The sequence below is a fragment of the Vanessa atalanta genome, chromosome Z (assembly GCF_905147765.1).
Source record: "Vanessa atalanta chromosome Z, ilVanAtal1.2, whole genome shotgun sequence".
In the NCBI taxonomy this organism is placed as follows: domain Eukaryota; kingdom Metazoa; phylum Arthropoda; class Insecta; order Lepidoptera; family Nymphalidae; genus Vanessa; species Vanessa atalanta.
In genome coordinates, this window is record NC_061902.1 from 842,381 (window position 1) to 862,171 (window position 19,791).

The following is a 19,791-nucleotide window of genomic DNA, read 5'->3' on the forward strand; positions in this document are numbered from 1 at the left end:
ACAAACAGAAATTGCTAACTTTTCATTTTAGCGGCCCCTATAGATAGTATTGATTTTTACGCGACCCGAGTCAATACTAATAAACTAACAATGATACGTCGAAGAAGAATCAATAGTTTTCAGATTAAGTACATTTAAATTAAAACCTTGTGACATTTCAAGGCTGAATTTGATTGCATCGTAACTTTTTTTGACAAAATATTGCATCATTGTATTTGTTTGTTTTATTTTTTAATTATTGTATGCTTAAATCTAAGACCTTTTTTAGACCAAAAAGTATTTATTAAATAACAATAATTTATATTTTTTATTTATCCTCGAAAGTGTCATTATATTGAGGAATTCAAGGAAGGTATGACTAATTATTAACCAACACTATACTGAGCATGGTGGATAAACCCTTCTTAAACTTAACGTCAGACGTTTGACCATATAATATATATTTACATACATTAACGTAAATCCCACTCAATCATAGTTTGGGAAGACAATGTAACGATTAGGTGGCAATTATATAAACTGCTGTTTTTATCCTTTAATTTATAATAATCATTGCATTGCGAAATTGTTCTAGAAAATTACATTTATATATATTTCGTAGTAAATATTTTTAGATGGTGTATAGTTTGCTGTCCACCGAACTGTGAATGGGAAGCGCTAACAAGGTAAAGTATAATGAAGGAATTGATAATTATTAATTTTTGAATGTTACACGATGCGAAGTTTTTATCATTTGTGAGATGTTTGCATCTGCGATCATATGACCTGGCTATTGTTCTTTTTTTAATTAAATATTATGTTTTTGCAATTTTTTGTACGCGATATATTTATGCTTATATAATGATTCACGTGTAATATTTAGTTATTTAATGTATTATCAGTTATCACGGTATTAAAATACTCATTTCCAAACTTTATATAGTTTTATGCAACAAGATTATATTTGTATTTTTCAAGTGTTAACTTTGCTCGTCTATAGGAAATGACCGTAGCCTCAAAAGATCCATAAAATATATAATAAACTATCATAATATAATGTCAAAGCTTAAATGTTTGAATTATTAGATAATAAAATAATATATAAACATACAAACTTATTAGACATATATATTCATGTAAAAACGACGTTTCATTGCTATTGTTCGTTTGTAGGTATCTATGTGTTGCGGAAATATTATCAAATTGCGTTTGTTTCTGGAGTTATATAACTTTTACATACGTAACGTAGCTAAGCTTTGTTCCAAGTTTAAATTTTAAGTGTTTGTAATCGTTAATTAAATTAATTTCACTAAGCTTGAATATATATCAGAGTTTGTTAAGTTTGAGAGAACGATTCAGTTATGTGAGTCTGGAGTGGTGTTCTGGGCAAAGGATTTCTCTTCTCTTGTTACTCGCTGCTCCAACGCGAGAACATAAAATCTCAGTAGTGTTTGCTCGGTTTTAAATAACAATCTTACTTTACACTGAGCAGATTTGACGGAGTTTAGATCATAAGCGCATGAACGTAGAAATAACGTCGCTGAAGCCTGAAGTTAGGCACTCGAAGTTCATATAAAACATCAAAAAATATATTTAAAAATATATTAAGTAATCTAGACTAAATTATAGAACGTACTACCCGTTTATGTTTTTAAAAAGTAAAAAATGAAATCTGCTGAGCCACGCGTGTTTAATTTCTGACCGGCAAACTTAAAGTAAGCATATCAAGAAATCGAAATATTATATTGTCTCAAATCTTATAACTTCCGACGACTAATTTCAAAATGAGTGCATTAGAAATTAGCTTATTTTGCCGAGATAAATGATATTGAATGTTATTTTATTTTTATTATTATTATTTTTTGACTATTATTTACAATAATTTAAAGATAATTATTTGAAAGACTTAAAACGTATTACGCAACTTATTGTTGAAGTACTAAATATATGAAAAAAAGAAACAGTTTCTAATAAAAACGAAATAAACTGAGTTGCATGCATATACATTCAAATTTAAATTTCCAGACCTGCGACTCGCCACCAGGGAATCTCATAATTGCCAATACATTCCATAGTCAATTCGTATGCGGTATGTTAATTTGCCATCGACAAACAGGCTGGCATTCATATGTCTATGGTCTCAAAAGAGCTAGTTGCAAAGCAGAATCGTAGAGGTGACTATTTCCATGTCTATTTTTTAAATAATACCGTTCAAGCTTATCTTATTTGTCTTATCTAACCTTAAGATGTTACTGTTAAAACACAATGCTTTTACGATATAATCGCCACAAATCGGAGGGCAAATCTTCTATACCTAGCGAACAATTCCGAGAAAGAATCTCGGGATTCTCGGAATTGGCTGCATTTTCACAACAAGATCTTAAAGGAAAAATAATAATATAATAAGAACGAAAGAAATCGTGCAACATTTTTCTTAGTCTTAGAATCTACGTGATGCTTTTAATCTGTCCCACTGTACCTACAGCCCAAAAAGTTTTTATTCAATTAAATATGGTCAAAAATAAAAAACTCACGTTGGTTCTTATAAGCATCTGCATACAACATCATGTTACTGGACTTAATTAAATATACAATTTTTTTCATAGACATGACTACCTACTGATAGATATTAGCTATTCCCGGGGTAGCCCAAATATTTTACTTCCACATCATTCATGGCTTGCATCCGAAATGTTATTAGTGTTGCATTAAAATCAAATAAATTAACTTCAAACGTTCGATATAGTGAGCCATCAATACATAGCATTTAAAACGAAGTCAATTTTATGCCACTTGTATTGTTTGTAATATTTTTATTTAATTAATGTAAAGTGAAATGTAAACTTAGTTTTTGCATTCCGGTCAAGGTTGAGCTGACAGATTATAAACTGTCACGAAACTTGATGCACGTGACACATGACGCGTGTAACTATTATTATTTTATATTATTGTCCGAGTTACGGCTGCAACTTTGTTCGTGCCGAATACGAACTGAAATGTACACTATGACTATTCTAAATTTACATCTCGCTGAAATATCTGTCAACCTAATAAGTAACGGAAGATGTATCGCGGCGCGGATGTGGTTAAAATGCTTTCGGAATATTTACTTTAATAATAGATATAGCTTTTGCCGAATTATTTTACCGAAATAATAATTCAAAGAGTAGTTTTATATTAGAACGTTGATAAATGGGTTTGAAAACTTTAACAAATGCATCTAGGTATCTATCTTTGATTAAAATTTGATAAATATCTTTTTTTTTATTTAAATATTGCTAAGGGTCTGTAAAGAGAAATTTTTAATTTAATTGCTACTAAGGATTTTGTAAATAAAATATTTCATATAAAAACTGCATTTTGGTACGAAACGGGCGCAGAAGTAAAAACCTTGTCGTCTCTGCAAGGAGATAAAAAAATGTCTAATTAGAAAGAATATATGAACTTTAGATCGTTGTTGGTTCAGCCTAAAAGTAAATGTGTGTCGTAACTTTAAAATCATCTATAGGTCAGTATATATTTATTTCAGAGCTCGTTCTGATCACAGGGTTACGAAATTATCTACTAAAAAAAAATTACGAAAAAAGCTATAAATTGATTAAGCGAAATTATTTATTAAATTCGGGTTTAAATCTTAATAGAAATGAATTATCGTGTACTTAATATGATATTAACATTTCGTGCTTGACAATGAAGAAAAATATCATGAAAAAATTATCCCACCAACCGCATTCATTCAGAATTGATCATGCTTTTCTTCAAGAGGAGAGCTCTTTTGGCTAGGTTAGGATTACTTGTGACGTTCTACTAACTAATTAGAGCATTTCGTTAAAATAATACCTAAGCGAAGGTATTCTATTAGAAGCACGAGTTTAGATTAGTTGTTTACTTAGTTCAACGAGTTATATCTCGTTATCCTCTCATTGCCAATAAGAATTTAAAAACAATTTTAGATTAAATAAATTTAATAACAGGATGAATTATTTAAAAAAAAAGTATACATTTTTAATCTAAGAAACTATTAATTCACATTTTATAATCACTTCTGACCACGAAAAGGTTAAGGGTATACGCCGGTTGCATTAATTGAAAAGCGAATTTTGATTGACGCCGTGCTAACCGTGTTTCCTTGTTATTGCATTAAACGTCGCGTTATTCGAACTACGGACGTTAACAAACAAAGCAGTAGGTGCATGTAATCAATTACTGTCTATATCAATTACTGAAATTAACGTAAAACTTAAGTACTTATGTTTAATCTTAATTATACAATATATTTTTGAAATATATAAATACTGCTCTATGTATTAATATATAGACCAAAAAGGACGTGCTGTTGACGCATCGCAGCTCTCTTATGTAACAATATTAAAATATTATAAAATAATATATCTATAAATTATTAATTGAAAAAATATATATAATAAAAATATTCACGAATTGCGCTCTACTTTTTTATAAGTTTTATTTTTATTGGATCTGTAGTCTTTTCTGTTAGGCATTACAAAAGAAACGGACGTGAATAGGTACACTCATTTAATAGTTTTGATACGCACAATTTAATTTATTGTATGAATTTTTAAGTTAAACTTAACATTTGTACTATTTCATAAAACCAAAAGAAACAAATATATACTTAATTTTTTGAATAAGAATTATCTAAATTGCAAATCATTACCGCGTGGAAAGGTGTCGAGGATGCTAGTAGCATATCCTCGTTGAATCGTAAATCCGCTCCTGGGCGAAAATTGTCCAGCCCACTGTCACTAGTGGAAACAAAAAGACGAGGCTTTCAAATACCACTCTTAACTTTAAAGCCCAAGTGTTTCCAGTCCAGCATTCAAAAGCGACTGCTAAATATGTAATTCATAGTATTTATGCTAAATGTTTTTAATTTTCTAATTCACAAAATATTTTTAAAAAATTTGTATTCAAACTAAATTTATATACAAAGAAGTCAGTTAAATATATTTCTAAGAAAAACGACAATTTGTTTTCCGTGCAAAGAGTCGAGTAAAAACTAGTTGAAAACAATTAATTTACATTAAACAATAGAATGAATTATTCTTTGTGAACAATATTATTCGTTTTATTAGAGGTTATATCAACAGTACAGATTTTTAACGTAGATTAAATTTCAAGGTAAAGTATGCAACGTCTGTTTCAGAGTTTATTAACGACATATAATTTAGTTCGTTATTAGTTTTTTAAAGCAGTCACTGCTTCTAAAACATGGGTTTGTCCGTTGACGTTGTGAGACCATTTTTAAAATATATAAATAAATATATTAAGTTTAAATTTGACACGTTATCTTTGTTAAGGAATTGTCACAGGAGCCGCCATTTTGAATGAAATGTCAATACTTATTTCTTTTGTAGATTAAATTCATTCCGTTGTGTGGCGAACAACGATTACTTACTTAGTAATAAAAAATAAAACGAAGATATTGCAAACAAACACAATCAAATCATATTTGAGTATATATTTTTTTTATATTTAGATGGTTATTTGATGTTTTTTTAAAGTTGAATTACTTATTCAAATTTTTCAAAGACCTTTGTCTAGCAAAAAGCATTTTTTTTATTTTTATGACTTTAGACTTTAAGCGTTTGCACTCTTTTGCGATTTAAATAAATGTTTGCGTTTTATATGAAAACACCTCAAAATCCGTACACATGTTTTTTATAATAAAATTGACTCTTGGTTATTTATAAAAATCTTACTCATTTACCTCCTTTTCTACTCAGACTGACATTTCGAGTAATATCAAGTCAAAAATTAATTTTATTTGACCTTTTTTAAATAACACAGCGTGCAGTTACAATAACTAGTTTATAAAACAACACAGTTTCAAGTGTATATTTATACATTACTTGAATGATGACACAAGAAATAATAATAATTATAAACATCCGTCCTCGAACGAACAATACTGACATGTCGATTTTCTGTTTAACCGTTGGTAAAAAATACTGAAGATTAACTTTTTTTCTCGTAATTCGTAAAATTACGTCAAGATGATGGTTGAAGTAATTTATGTTTCGGTGTTGTTTATTACCGGTTGTAGGGATATGTGCTGACCTGCCTGGTTAGATACCTCCTACTATACCTAATCAGTGGGAGGACACAAGATAGTGATCTTGTATTGCTATTTTCTAGTGTAAGTGAGAAAGCCAATGTAATCATATGCACAAGGGGCAAACCATCGTTAGAGTATGGGGGCGAAAACACGGTCTAAGAAACTGTTTATATTTCTCACTGGACCAGTATGTATTTTCGAATATAAATAACATACCTTGAAGGACGAATATCAATGAATTCACAAAAAAAAAATTGTCTGTGTTGCTAAATGAAAAAAATACATCACATCTCCTAAAATAGCTTTTAATATTTAATTGGCAATATAAACAATATTATTATTAGTCCTAAAATTTACTCGCATAATATTGTCAATGAAGACCAAAATTAAAAATACGTTTGATTGCGAGGTACCTACTATTTGTTATTAGATTATACAATTAATTAAATTATGCAAACGCAACAAAAATCAAATTTTTTTTTTTTTTAGCATTAGCAGCCCGTAAATGTCCCACTGCTGGGATAAAGGCCTCCTCTCCCTTTTGAGGAGAAGGTTTGGAGCATATTCCACCACGCTGCTCCAATGCGGGTTGGCGGAATACACATGTGGCAGAATTTCGTTGAAATTAGACACATGCAGGTTTCCTCACGATGTTTTCCTTCACCGCCGAGCACGAGATGAATTATAAACACAAATTAAGCACATGAAATTTCAGTGGTGCCTGCCTGGGTTTGAACCCGAAATCATCGGTTAAGATGCACGCGTTCTAACCACTGGGCCATCTCGGCTCTAAAAAATCAAATGTACTATAAATATTATTATGAATATTTTCTATTTTCTATTGTAAGAGTCGAAGCTGGTAATTAGTACAATAATTAAAAAAAATAACGATTTCATTTGTCTCGTTAGGGAACATGGTCGTAATTGCCAGTATGATTCACGATCGGGATTAAAAAGGATTCATTCAAGTATTTTAAAATAGAAGTCAGTAGAAACATAAATAAAAAAATATCAAAGCTTAATTCGTGTAATTCTTGTAGAAAATTTATGTATTTTGTATTAATGCAAATACTAAAAATATTTAAATTTGTATACTATTGTGATCCCACGGGCGCCAAATATAGTTCACAATTTTCGGTCACGGTCCTGTAGAACTGGAAGAAAAAATCAGTTGCAAACATAGTATATTTATCGCTTATATAATATATTTTGTTAAAATTCAGATTTATTTTAATTACCAAAATTTCCGTATTGCAACATTTGTTTGATTACATAAATTCATTAAGCCCTACGGCTTATAGCTTATTAAATTAAATTTTAACGGATTATTATAATCCTTTTTAAATACCTCTATCCTGTTAATATTTTATTCATTATGTAGCTCATTTTGTCTATAAGAATATTTATTCGTATGTTATAAGGCCATTGTATATCTTTAAAAACCTATATTAAAAAAAAGCTGGCAAGTGCGAGTCGGACTTGCTCATAAAAGGTTCCGTAGCAGCAAGTAACAAGGTTTATGTTTATGAAATGACTTGACTTGATTGAATGAAATATAAAAAAGGTAAATTGCGACTTACGATTTACGACGTATTAAAAAAAAAATTTACTAGATCTCGTTCGTAAACAATTTTTCGGTGGAAGTTTGCATGGTATTGTACATCATATATTTTTTTTAGTTTTACGATTCTCTTACTTTAGAAGTTCCAGGGGGGGGGGGACACACATTTTAGCAATTTGTAAGTGTCTCCAGCGCAAAATTTGGAAGTGTCTACAGCTTAGAAAAAAAACGATATTACAAACCTTAATATCATTTTAGAAGACCTATCCATAGATACTCCACACATATGGGTTTGATTAAATTGGTTTTTAAATTAAACCACCAAAATTTACAGTTTTTATCAATTATATTTATGTATGAAAATTTTGATGCGGTTCACAGAATACGTCTACCTACCAAGTCTCAACAGTATAGTTCTTATAGTTTCGGAAAAAGTATTTCTTCGGTCAGCAACGGCAGAAATATAACCATCAAAAGAATATTTCGCGAGCCTAAAAGTCTTTGATTAGTTTACAAGGAGTAATGACAGGAAAGATCTGCATACATAAGTATATGGTTGGAGCCAATACGAGTCAATTAAAAATATATCCTGTTTGTTGTTAACAAATAAAGAGAAAATGTTATTTGTTATGTATGAGGTATATTAGGGATTTTTTAATACGGTCGTTTTAATTATGTTGCTATCAATACGAACAAAGCTATAAATAGAATAATCGTTACGCTGACAACATTGGTTATTATTTGATGTATATTTGAATTAACTTATTTTTTTTATTTTAAGAATACAGGCGAACAATTGACAGACTCTTAAATTCGAGTAGTTTTTTAAATCTGTATATACAGCTTGTTTTATTGCCATACATATAAAGTAATACTAAACAGGCAGGTTTACCAAAACCTTACTCTTAAAAAAGTCTACGATGTATGTTTTATTTTATATGTAAATCGGTTCAAAATATTTATAAGAAATCACGTGTCGCAGTACAAGTCTTTTTAAACGTAACATTAAGAGGAAACTTCACGTAAGTTTCTTAACTTGGTTCAAAACATTCATAAGAAATCACGTGTCGCAGTACAAGTCTTTTTAAACGTAATATTAAGTAAAGAAACTTACCTGAAGTTTACGAAGCTTGCTATCATATTCGCTTTTATATAATTCCAGTAACGAAGCTCACTACTTTAAGGAAGCTTTTAATTATTTATTCAATTGAAAATGGACCCTCAAGTACTAAATCGCCCCAGCTTTGTAAGCCCCTCGGACTAGGAAATAGAATAAATTTGAAAATGCAGTTTTCTTTTCAACAACTGCAACAATTTCCCACGCCTTAATCACCGTAAACGTTTAATACAATGTACATACACATATCGATTTCCACGTAATGATAGTACATCCACATCTATGCGTATAATAAAATGTCGCCCGCAGTTCTGTACTGAGGTAACCTCAGAAAGTACTTTGTCATTATATTTACCATATTTGACCAATATGTCCAAGTTGATTGTTTGGTACTCCAGTTGGTGGTCACAGTGATTATCAATTACTAGCAAGTTACATGCTATAAATCTGTGAAAATTTGCATAGGTTACATACGAAAAGTCAATTCTACGGATAAAATACAGTGATCAAAAAACGTCTGCGATACGATGTCTATCTCCTGAGCATTCGTGAAAACTAGAACTGGCAGTAAGTATTTTATAGGCACAATGTAAAGTATCATTAAATCAATTCTAATTATGAGTCAATAATAAATCATGTCTGTGAATTTTCAAATGCAGTCTAATTATTGCCATTGGTATCTATTTATATTTAACGTTTTATACTCGATTGTAATATTAATTATTCGAAAACATATCTAATGTAGACATACGGTCATATTATATTACACGCATTGTTAATGATTGACGCTCGTAAATTTGCACTAAAATAAACTGAATAATTATTTTTATTCCTACGTATCGAATCGCTAGAAAATCGCTTGAAACTGTCGTGGCTAGGTGAAAATAGTTGTACAAATAACGTAAAATCAGTAAGTAGTCATCACTGGGAACTATGATGCTCTATCCCTTGTTTCTGTAGTTGGCACTGGCTCACTCACACTTCAAACCGAAATACAACAATACTAAGAGACCGTACCTACTCTGACAGCCTTGCAAAAAGCCTCTTCATCAATAATCTCCAAAACTAATACGTGAAAATTCGAAACTGCCAAACATTTTGTGCGTTGATTATATTAGGAGTTTAATGAATAAATGATTCGTGATTCATTGGAAGAGTTCTTTGCGAATACACGCTAAGTCATTACTTAGTCGGTCATTACCGATTTTCGACCTCAGATCAATTTCTAAAAAAATAAACTTAACGAATATAATCAAATTTGGATTTTTATGCTATCTCTACTCTTAGTCGTCTCACGCACACTATGATATCTTGTAAGCACGAGCGATTCTTACTCATAATAATGCACGCCGATACTAATTTAACGTGTAACGGAGGGGCGCGTCTTTGTGAGTGAATTGATCTATAATTATTAAACGACAAGCTAAAGTTGACATCCCGTGTGCTCATAACGTCGTATCGTATATCATTTACTATTGTGTGTCAACTTTGTTAGCGTTATAATTGAAAGAAGCGATTACGATTAATAACAACGATATCACATTTAAATATTAAAAAAATAAATTGTATTATATATTGGAAAAAGTGTGGAAAAAATCAAGGATTTATTTACAATCAATTGAAACCGAATTCAAATCGAAGAAAAACCACTATATCCGAAATAAAGCTAACATCTGATACTAGTTTACCAAAATAAAAGTCCGTTTAATTTGTAATAGGTAATCGTTCCAATGGGACCAATTAGAATTCAGGTTTAAGGTCATTTGTTTAAAGTGTCGTCATCTTTTTGATATTCGTGTACAAAATTAAATTAATGATATTATATTCAATTAATTAATGTAAACAAAATAATCATATCTTCTGGCAAAATATGCTTAGGTTTTGACTTCATCATACTATTCATTCATATTGTAGACTTCACGTCAAACTGACTTGACACACATTTGCACTAAACCTTACAAATATTTTGCGTCTAACAGTACTAAGATAATTATATCATTTTTATTAGTAACGTTCCATCGTGCATAAGATTCTAGTTATAATAATTACTGGTCATTAAAGCGCATTTTATTGCCTTTATTCAGCCGTATGTAGGTACTGAAGCGAATGTTACCACGTCAGACGATAAGGGGCTTTTAGAAAGGATTCGTTACGGTATTACGTTTAAACAAACATAACATTTATGTCACATGCAATAAGATTTATAATTAAATAAAAATATGTATTTATTAAAATGACCGATTACACTGAGGCGATCGCTACATATTGACTAGTTTTTGCACAGAACACGTCGGACCCGTCTTTTATTTATTGATTACGACATCATGAAAAAAGAACAATGGTTGCGCGTACGTGACTGTTATTCTGGTCATCGTTTCAACTGCTATGTATAGTTAAAATAATAGCGATATAAAAACAATTTAATATAATGTTCTTACTTGATGAAATTTCTTTACGTGTTTATTATCACACGAAAAAATTATTATATTTAATTTAATTACACAAAAAAATATCACGTGCTCATATAAAAAAATGTAATAAATCAATGAAAATAATAGAAAATGTAGGTAGGTAATTAGCCCGCGTATCTAGTGGAATTATGCGTTCTCAATTATTTCTAGCAATGGAAGAGAGGGCAGTGAGTGCTGCCTTTTATACTTTTTCAAAACTTGATTTTACTATAATGAACTATCTGCAATGGTTTGTATGTACTTCACTGAACTTCATTACACCGCGGGTTAAATTATATTACTAACGTATATTTATAGTGCATTAGAATAAAATAACTTTTCGCAAAACCACAAAGCTAAATAGGTGGTTTTGAAAGGTTTATAATCCTAGGAATACTTGTGACATCTGACGTTTGTGATGTTTTTTCCTATCACCGTTGCATTTAAATTTAATGGAATTCATTGCGATAACACAGACCTGTATCTGACCTGTTTGAAGTCACAAAGGGGTAGTCTCATACTTTCCAGGAATCTAACTTTGTCTATGGTAAGTTTCCTGTTACGCGGATCGGTTCAAACAGAACTGAAGAACATCAGAGTTTCACTCTTTGTCTTTGTTCGTCTTTAGTTTGTAAGGTTAAGACTTCAAGGAAGGACAAACATTCCATTTTACATTCACATAGATTGTATTAAAATTGATGAATGAAAATTTTAAGCCTTTAATTTTTTATTATATTAAAACAACACTACAAAAGTTGCCAGCGTTGACCAATTTTGTGTTGTCACATAATTTTCTGGCAAAATTTCATTAAATTAAATTGCATTAAGATATTGTCGACGATTTTCTGAAAAGTTGGAAACGCGTTAAATGCTTCTCTAAAGAGACATTTTTGTTCTTTGTCGTTAATCATTAAATACAATTAGACAATACATTTAAAATATTGCGAAATTATTGTAAAAAGCCATGTCCATTCAGCAATAAATACAAAGAGCGTTCTGCGTTGTATACGCTGTTTATAGAGTGGCTGGTTGTCGATTCGACACACTTCATGATCTCACGCCGCGTGGCTGATTCTAAGGTTTTCCTCAAGCCGTTTGTTATGAACAAAATGTATTGAGACTTTGTTTCACGTTACATAAACTATACTTCAGCTATTGTTTAAATGTTGGCGTGAAAATATGTTACAACTGAAAATTTTTACGGCTTATGTACAGGAATTATTGATAACATGTCGATTTTTAGATTCTGTTTTCGAATATTCTACTACGGGTATAAACTGTCTCGTGAATCTACTATAGGCCTTCAAGTCTGCCAGATCTCAAATGTCTTAAAATTAAAATTTGTTAATAAATTTCTTCCCGGATTGGGCCACTAATAAAATTTTGATTGAGGTTATTTGTCAAGAAATTCTACACAGCTACTTCTGTACGGCTGGAAAGCATCTTAGGATAGGACTGATTTCTCTAGACAAGTCTTTTGCCAACTCATCAAATTAGTAGAATGAGGGAATCTATCCCCTGAGTGTTTGCGCATGTACATGTGAAGTATCGCACAGTTTTTTACATAATATGTGTTAATCAGTCATAATATGTGTCTTCGACGAGAATGGTCATCTACGAGGAATCAGTCTGGAATATCAAAATTAGCACGAGACATGTGAAAGGGACCTTACAACGTAATGGTTACACGACATTCAAGAGAAAAAAAATCTTATTCTTTTATGTATTGTTTTTTATTTTTACGATTTTGATCCTTGTTGAACAAAAACATTATTTTCGTAGAACAAACTGTGGTTTTAATAGAGACATATTTGAAGTTTTTATGTGTTTGGGCTCTTTTAATATGCCGAAGTCAATCTTGGGACAAACCTCGAGGTAACTTTATACTAACAATTCCTCGATGACCGCGTTTACTCTCAGGTAGGTATTTCGTTTCGACCGTGATAGGCGAAGTCTTAACTAATTCCCAGTGGGTGACGATTAGTTATGCATGTCATGTTCTAGTTGTAGGTCAATCCGGTTGGCTGTCAAATCCAGAGGTGGTTATATTGTATATTAATTTTTGTTTTCAACAAATCGAGTTAACTACAAATACAGGCCTTGATCCTTTCCCCTTACAGTTTAATGTTTTAATTGTGAAGGATAATCATCTTTTATGTATACTATAATAAAATATTTTTGCAAGAATAAAAAATATTAGCTTATCATAATTATGGGCCTGTGGTTAGAACGCGTGAATCTTAAGTAATGATTGCGGGTTCAAACCGCCGCTAATTTTCATGTGCTTAATTTGTGTTTATAATTCATCTCATGTTCGACGGTGAAGGGAAACATCTTTAGTAAACCGGCATATATCTAATATCAATGAAATTCGACTACATGTTTATCCACCAACCCGACCAATTAGAGCAGCGAAGTGGAATACGATCCAAACCTTCTCATCAAAAGGGAGCCCAGTAGTGGGTTATTTACAAGCTGTTACTCTACTTATCTATTTTACATTATATATATGTAATTCGTATGTAAATCTATTACAGCACAACTTACCAGGCTTCCATTTTGAAGTCTGGTAATGTAATAATAATCATTTTTATGTACTACTATACTTAATAAAATATTAATGGACCAAAAAAAATAACAACAAGCAAAGTTCATTAGGCTGATTGGACTCAATTTTCATACAATGACAACATGACTTAGTGTACAAATATACCCTTATTTATAAATACGTATCAATGCCGATTGTTAAATTGCGGAAGTCAATATGGAGTTGACCAATGACTTTGTAAATCTATATTTATTCCAATGACTTATTAGTAATTTAATACTTATTATATATAACTGTGTAAGTCAGGTTATAACACTTTATTTTTTTTAAAATAAATTAATAGGATATTGATCGTATCGAATATTTCTTTGTTTATCTTTCGTACAAACTCGATTTAAACATACTATAATGTTTAGACATTATATTTTCATAGTGTTTTAACAGGTGTACTTCCCAAAAACAAGGTTATTTATACACGGATAATATTAGGTAGTTTCTTAACGTGTATTAAAAAAAAATATTATCGAGTAATTTTTATTTATAAAATTTACATTATAATTTTCAGAACTAGCAACATTATGTTAAATAATAAACACCTTTGACTTTGACTCGACTTTGATTTAAAATGATAACATAACAATATCTATAACGGAATGACTATTAATATACGCTTGCGATAAAGTAAGCGAATGCATTTTTCTGCAATAGTCAACTATTACGTAAAAATATAATTGTCAATTATTAATGTTCTACGATGATAGAGAAATAAATGGTTATAGTATTGTGATTTATTCGCGACAACAATGTTACATAAGACGACGCATTACGTCGCAATTGCTGAATATTATAATCACGCAAATAAAATGATCGACACGTTTTTACACCAAACTTGTTCAGTTTAAAACAACAAAAACTCTGAATACGAAATAGTTGAGAGGATAATTTTACGAAATATTTTTTGAACGGTTTATATAATAGGCAGCTAATTTCGTCCATATTCAATATCCGACGTCATTAAGTTTAAAACAAAATTCATAAGAAATCGGGTTTAGTTATTACTTTGATTCAGTTCATTAATTTTTGTTGTAAGCATTGTTCGATTTAGTACAAGCTTGATATGTGAAATATATAATTCAACAAGCACGTCTGGGTAGGTATCATACAGTCATGATATATTCTACCGCCAAGCAGTAATATTTAGTTTTGTTGTGTCCGGTTTGAAGTGTGATTCAGCCAGTGTAAGGCACAAGAGACATAACATCTTAGTTACCAGTTGGTGGTCCATTTACGATTAAATGATTGGTTATGTTTCAATGGAGATTAGTGGTGACCACTTACTATTAGGTAACCCATTTGCCAGTCCGAATGCATATAGAAAATCGAAACAAATGAATACGAAAAGGATTAAAGTATCTTTGTGAACCTGCTTAAAGTCCTGATAAGTTATCTACATACTAAAAATGACTTTTACAAACTATTATATAAATAAATATAAATATATATAACATAAATAATATTAAATTTATTAATTATATAAAAAGAATCATAAATATTCTTCACTCTTGTATTTTATATTTTTAATAATAACAAATCAACAATACTTATTTTGCGTTTTTTAAATTTTCCGTGAGAATTTTAAAGGGCGCGTCCGTATAAATCGTACATACGATGACAATACGAATCGAACCTATGATTGCCTCTCCAAACGTGGGCAAGTATTGAATAAAGATTTTATCTATTTTGAGGAAGTTAAACAACTAATTACAATACATAATTTAGTGATTTGTTTGCTCGTGAAAGCGTAACAGACATATTGACAAAGTTACTTTCACATATATAATATTAGTATAGAATACGTTGATTTGAGTGGAGTGAATTATCATCCGACATCAAAACTAATCAGTCAAACAGCTACACTCGCCTTTTTTGTATTCAACTGTGCGATATGCGAAAGTAGAATTTCACTTGTCGTTTAAACCTATAAGTGTATCACCACACGAAAACTACGTTCCACCGCGACGCGGTATTTTCTAATGAACGATCAGAGTGTAGAGTTCTATAATATCCTCCAATATTTTTAGCTTTGCCAATCAATAAGTAAAAAAAAACCTTATTAAAAATTCTTCTCGTTAGAATCTACAGATCGGTTAAAGGTTAACTTAAAATTTTGTGACGCTTATATATTCAAAACAAATATTTTTAGATCACTACTAATGCATAAATTAAAGCAACAAAAGTCTCTACCCCTTTATAGAGTTATTGACAGTTAGTCTACCGACCGCTTACTCCAACTAACCCCGGTCTCCCCCTTTATCGATGAAACTATTTGATTATTGACGAGGCTTTGTTTAAAATATTCTCTGAATAGATATGTGATATAGACAGCGTGGAAACCCATTCTAAGCGATTTCCCCGAAATTATATCTGTGTTTAACGTTTTATTTGCTACATATTTAAGGCTGGCGTTTGATGCGTAAATTAATAAATGTTGAGTGATGTTTATTTTGGTTGCAGGACGAAACAGGACGCCTGATGAGAAGGAATATCGTCAGATATGCAATCCTGGCCTACGTGATCACCTTGCAGAGAGTATCGCTCAGGGTTAAAAGACGATTTCCCACGTGGCAACACGTCGTCGACTCAGGTGAGATCAAATAATTCATACTGCGATTTTAATTAGCTTTATAGAAATATGTAATTGTATTAATAAAACTTTGTTGAATGTGGGGAATGTCAGTTATTAAAATTGTAGATAGAGGCTTCAAGTTTGCCTCGTGTTGGATGTTTTTAATTGCAATGAAGAACTTAGAGAAACATTTATGACTAAATTAAGGGTTTTTTATATGGAAGCATTTTATTTTGGAAATATCACGTTACCATCTTTCTCTTTCAGGCTTGATGCTTGAAAGCGAGAGGAAGGTATTCGAGAAAATGGACGGCAAGAGTCCGATGTCGAAATATTGGATGCCCTTGGTTTGGGCGACGAACATCATCAACAGGGCGCGGAAAGAAGGGCTTATAACGAGCGACCACATCGTACAGACGTTGTTGGTCGAGCTCTCTGACATAAGGAGACGCTTGGGAGCTCTTATCGGGTACGACACCGTGTGCGTACCTCTCGTCTATACACAGGCTAGTAAATGTTGCTTGCTGTATCTGAATTTTAACAACCAGTCTATACTATCGCAAATTAAAAGATAATATCTTTTAATTTGCGATAGTGACGACGATGACGACCCCCTTCGAAAAGGCGTCTATATATTTCTATCCACCACTCCAATCCACTAGAGTTTAGTAAATATACACGTGGCAGGATATTTTTCCGACACGTGCCAATTGCCTCACGGTGTTTTGCTTCACTGCGGAGGCCGATATTAATTATAAATACAGCTCATTAATGGGGTTGAAGAAAAGCTTAAACGCCAAAATAGCATTTTCCAAAAGTACAATTAGATACTAGGTAGATACTAGGTAGGGTTTTGTGGCCCGTCTTGTCATAAATAAATCGAGCCCAAAAAAATCCTTTTGTGTTGGAAGTTGAAGTAGAAACTTTGAAATAGTCGTAAAGTAGTTATAAAATTAAAATAGTAATAATGAACTAGAAACTTAACATCTGTTACCAAAAATATTAAGGTTTTCATTATACCAATACATTGAAGCTGTACAGAATCGTGAACACAAAGAATTGACTTCCGCTCGTAACTGATTGAGTAAATTCATTCGATATTTATCGAACGATAGGAATATATTTGTTGTGTCCGTATTTTAAACTTATAACACACGAAAAACAGTCAACCCAGAAACAGCAACTGAATTAACCTTGTAAATATTTGTTTTATCGTATGTCTGTCTTATCTTTTATATTATTTATTTTAATTGTAATTCTCTCAAGTCGGGATATATTATATCTTGTCTATGCTCAAACACAAGTGCACTTCTACTGCATCACAGTCTGAGGATAGACATCAGGCGCAGGACCAAGGCTTTCAGTCCAATCTTATAAGCTACCGACGAGGATATTACACACGAAGCGAATTAAAAATAAAAAGAAATTTTGGGGACGTATATATATGAATGAAATAAATTAAAAATAAATGAACTAGTATCCGTACTTCTTCATTTACATTTAACTTCTCACCTGAGTGCGAAAAGTCATTTTTATATCGAAACATATTTCCTACATTTCAGAGGCCAGAAGGTTAATAGGTATATATTATATAGACACAATAACTAAGTAATCTTACGACAATGACTAATAATAATCGGAAAAATCATCAAGTATACTGTATTCATATTACTTCCCACTTATTTGTTAAGCGAATCTCACGTGGCCGTTCACGACACTAGTGCGACCATATTTGACTTGTTTAATAAGACTTTTTCTATACCTTTGGGTGCGATTAGAGAAAAAAGTTAAGATCCATTTTGAGGACATCTATCATGTGTACCTGCTCATTTGTACTTTAATTATTTTATTGACAGTTAAAACAATTATATAATATTTTAATGGATAGGAAAAGACACAGTCCATTGAACAACTGGATAAAAACTTCTATATTGTAGCTAAATATATATAATCCTTGATTTGCTAAAATCGGATCAGTAATTGTAATTCTTCCGCATTAAATTCGCATGCTTCATTCGAGTAGGCTCTTAATTTAAAATAAAGCTAGTATAGAAGTGTATTACTTATTTTTACTAAACAAAACATGCGAACAGATCAACCCAAAAAAATAGAATCAAAAATGAAGTCTGTAATTTAAAAAAAAAACATTGTTTTCCTAGTTATTTCATTATTGTTCCGACTAAGATTTATCCTTAAGAAATAATATTGATTGAAGTAATACTCATATTATTGTAAATATGACGTCTTTTGAAGTTAGGGTACTCCATAAAATAAAATATTATATGTAAAACCACTAACTCACGCTCATTTACAGTAAACTCCTCTAGCTGCAATACTTACTATATACACTTTTATGCAATTGTCAAAGTCAAAGTCAAAGGCAGAGTTTAGTCTCGCAGAACTCGGTTCTCTTCTTCTTTATTCCAGTTTCCCGTTTAAATAATAAAATCGCGATGAAGTTAAAGTTTTACACTACACTAATGACAAACCAGTTTTTTTTGTTTTTTGTTTTTAGATTACTTTTTATGGAGTTGTTTTTTTTTGTATTTCATCTCGTGTTGTTGGAATAGTCGATTAAGCATTGTATATCATTCAATAATAACATCGATAGAGATATATTTAATTTTTTTTAAAACCTAACCTTGTAATACAGCAAGTGTTTGTTGCGCGTAGAATCAGGTTTTTTTTTTATAATACCATAATAATGATAGCCTCCATAGAGTATAGGTTTTTTTTTAAATCAAGATTTTAATAGCTTTTACGAGTTGTAAATTATTAGCTCCAAAGTTCAATTCTAGTTATTTCATTGTAATGATCATTCGAAATAATAAAAACATACATCTGTAGCAGACGTGTCTAAATCTACTTTATTTGCTTAAGTTTTTAAGAGCAGAACAGACATTGTGTTCTGTATTAAGCAAGTAAATTTAGCACTAATTCAGGATTTAAATTCTACCATATAACTAATATCAACTCTGATTGGTATCTGATAAATCGTACTATTACAACTGGTGGTCTAATTAGAAACTGATTTTGGGTTCTTACTACCAGGACCGCCCTACCGAGGAGTTCGTACAACATCTAGGGCAGACTACGATAGTTTCCGTAGACATGTTTTTGTACCCATAGCACGTTTGTATGCTAAACTATACGCCCAGGTAAACGATTTTTCTGGAGACAAAATTCGCAGTAACAGTCCCGAGTTTGGCTGTTGGCTTCCGAAAGAACGTAGAATCCTGCGCCAGAACTCATTCCGGTCGTATCGGATTTGCCGTCGCATGGGATATTGAGAGTAAAGCATTAGATTTATTTAAACATATTCTAGTATAATAATCTTGTAAAATTAGTAAACATACCTAAGGATATATTTATTAAATTTTAACTACCAAATAAGATAAATTTTTACCGAGCTTTGTACTTTACCTGCTCGG

General features: G+C 31.2%; 1 protein-coding gene across 2 annotated transcripts in view; it reads left to right on the forward strand.

The window, feature by feature from the left end:
- The window catches only part of LOC125076019 (bestrophin-4), a 76,536-nt gene that overhangs the window by 50,478 nt on the left and 6,267 nt on the right, over positions 1–19,791 (forward strand). Inside the window, exons 2-4 of one of the 2 annotated variants that reach the window (XM_047687947.1) lie at positions 615–665; positions 16,249–16,378; positions 16,628–16,866. In XM_047687947.1, coding sequence (XP_047543903.1) covers positions 648–665; positions 16,249–16,378; positions 16,628–16,866 — 387 coding nt within the window. In that variant the 5' untranslated portion in view covers positions 615–647. The remainder of the gene's footprint in view (positions 1–614; positions 666–16,248; positions 16,379–16,627; positions 16,867–19,791) is intronic. The other variant, XM_047687946.1, reaches the window with a different exon arrangement.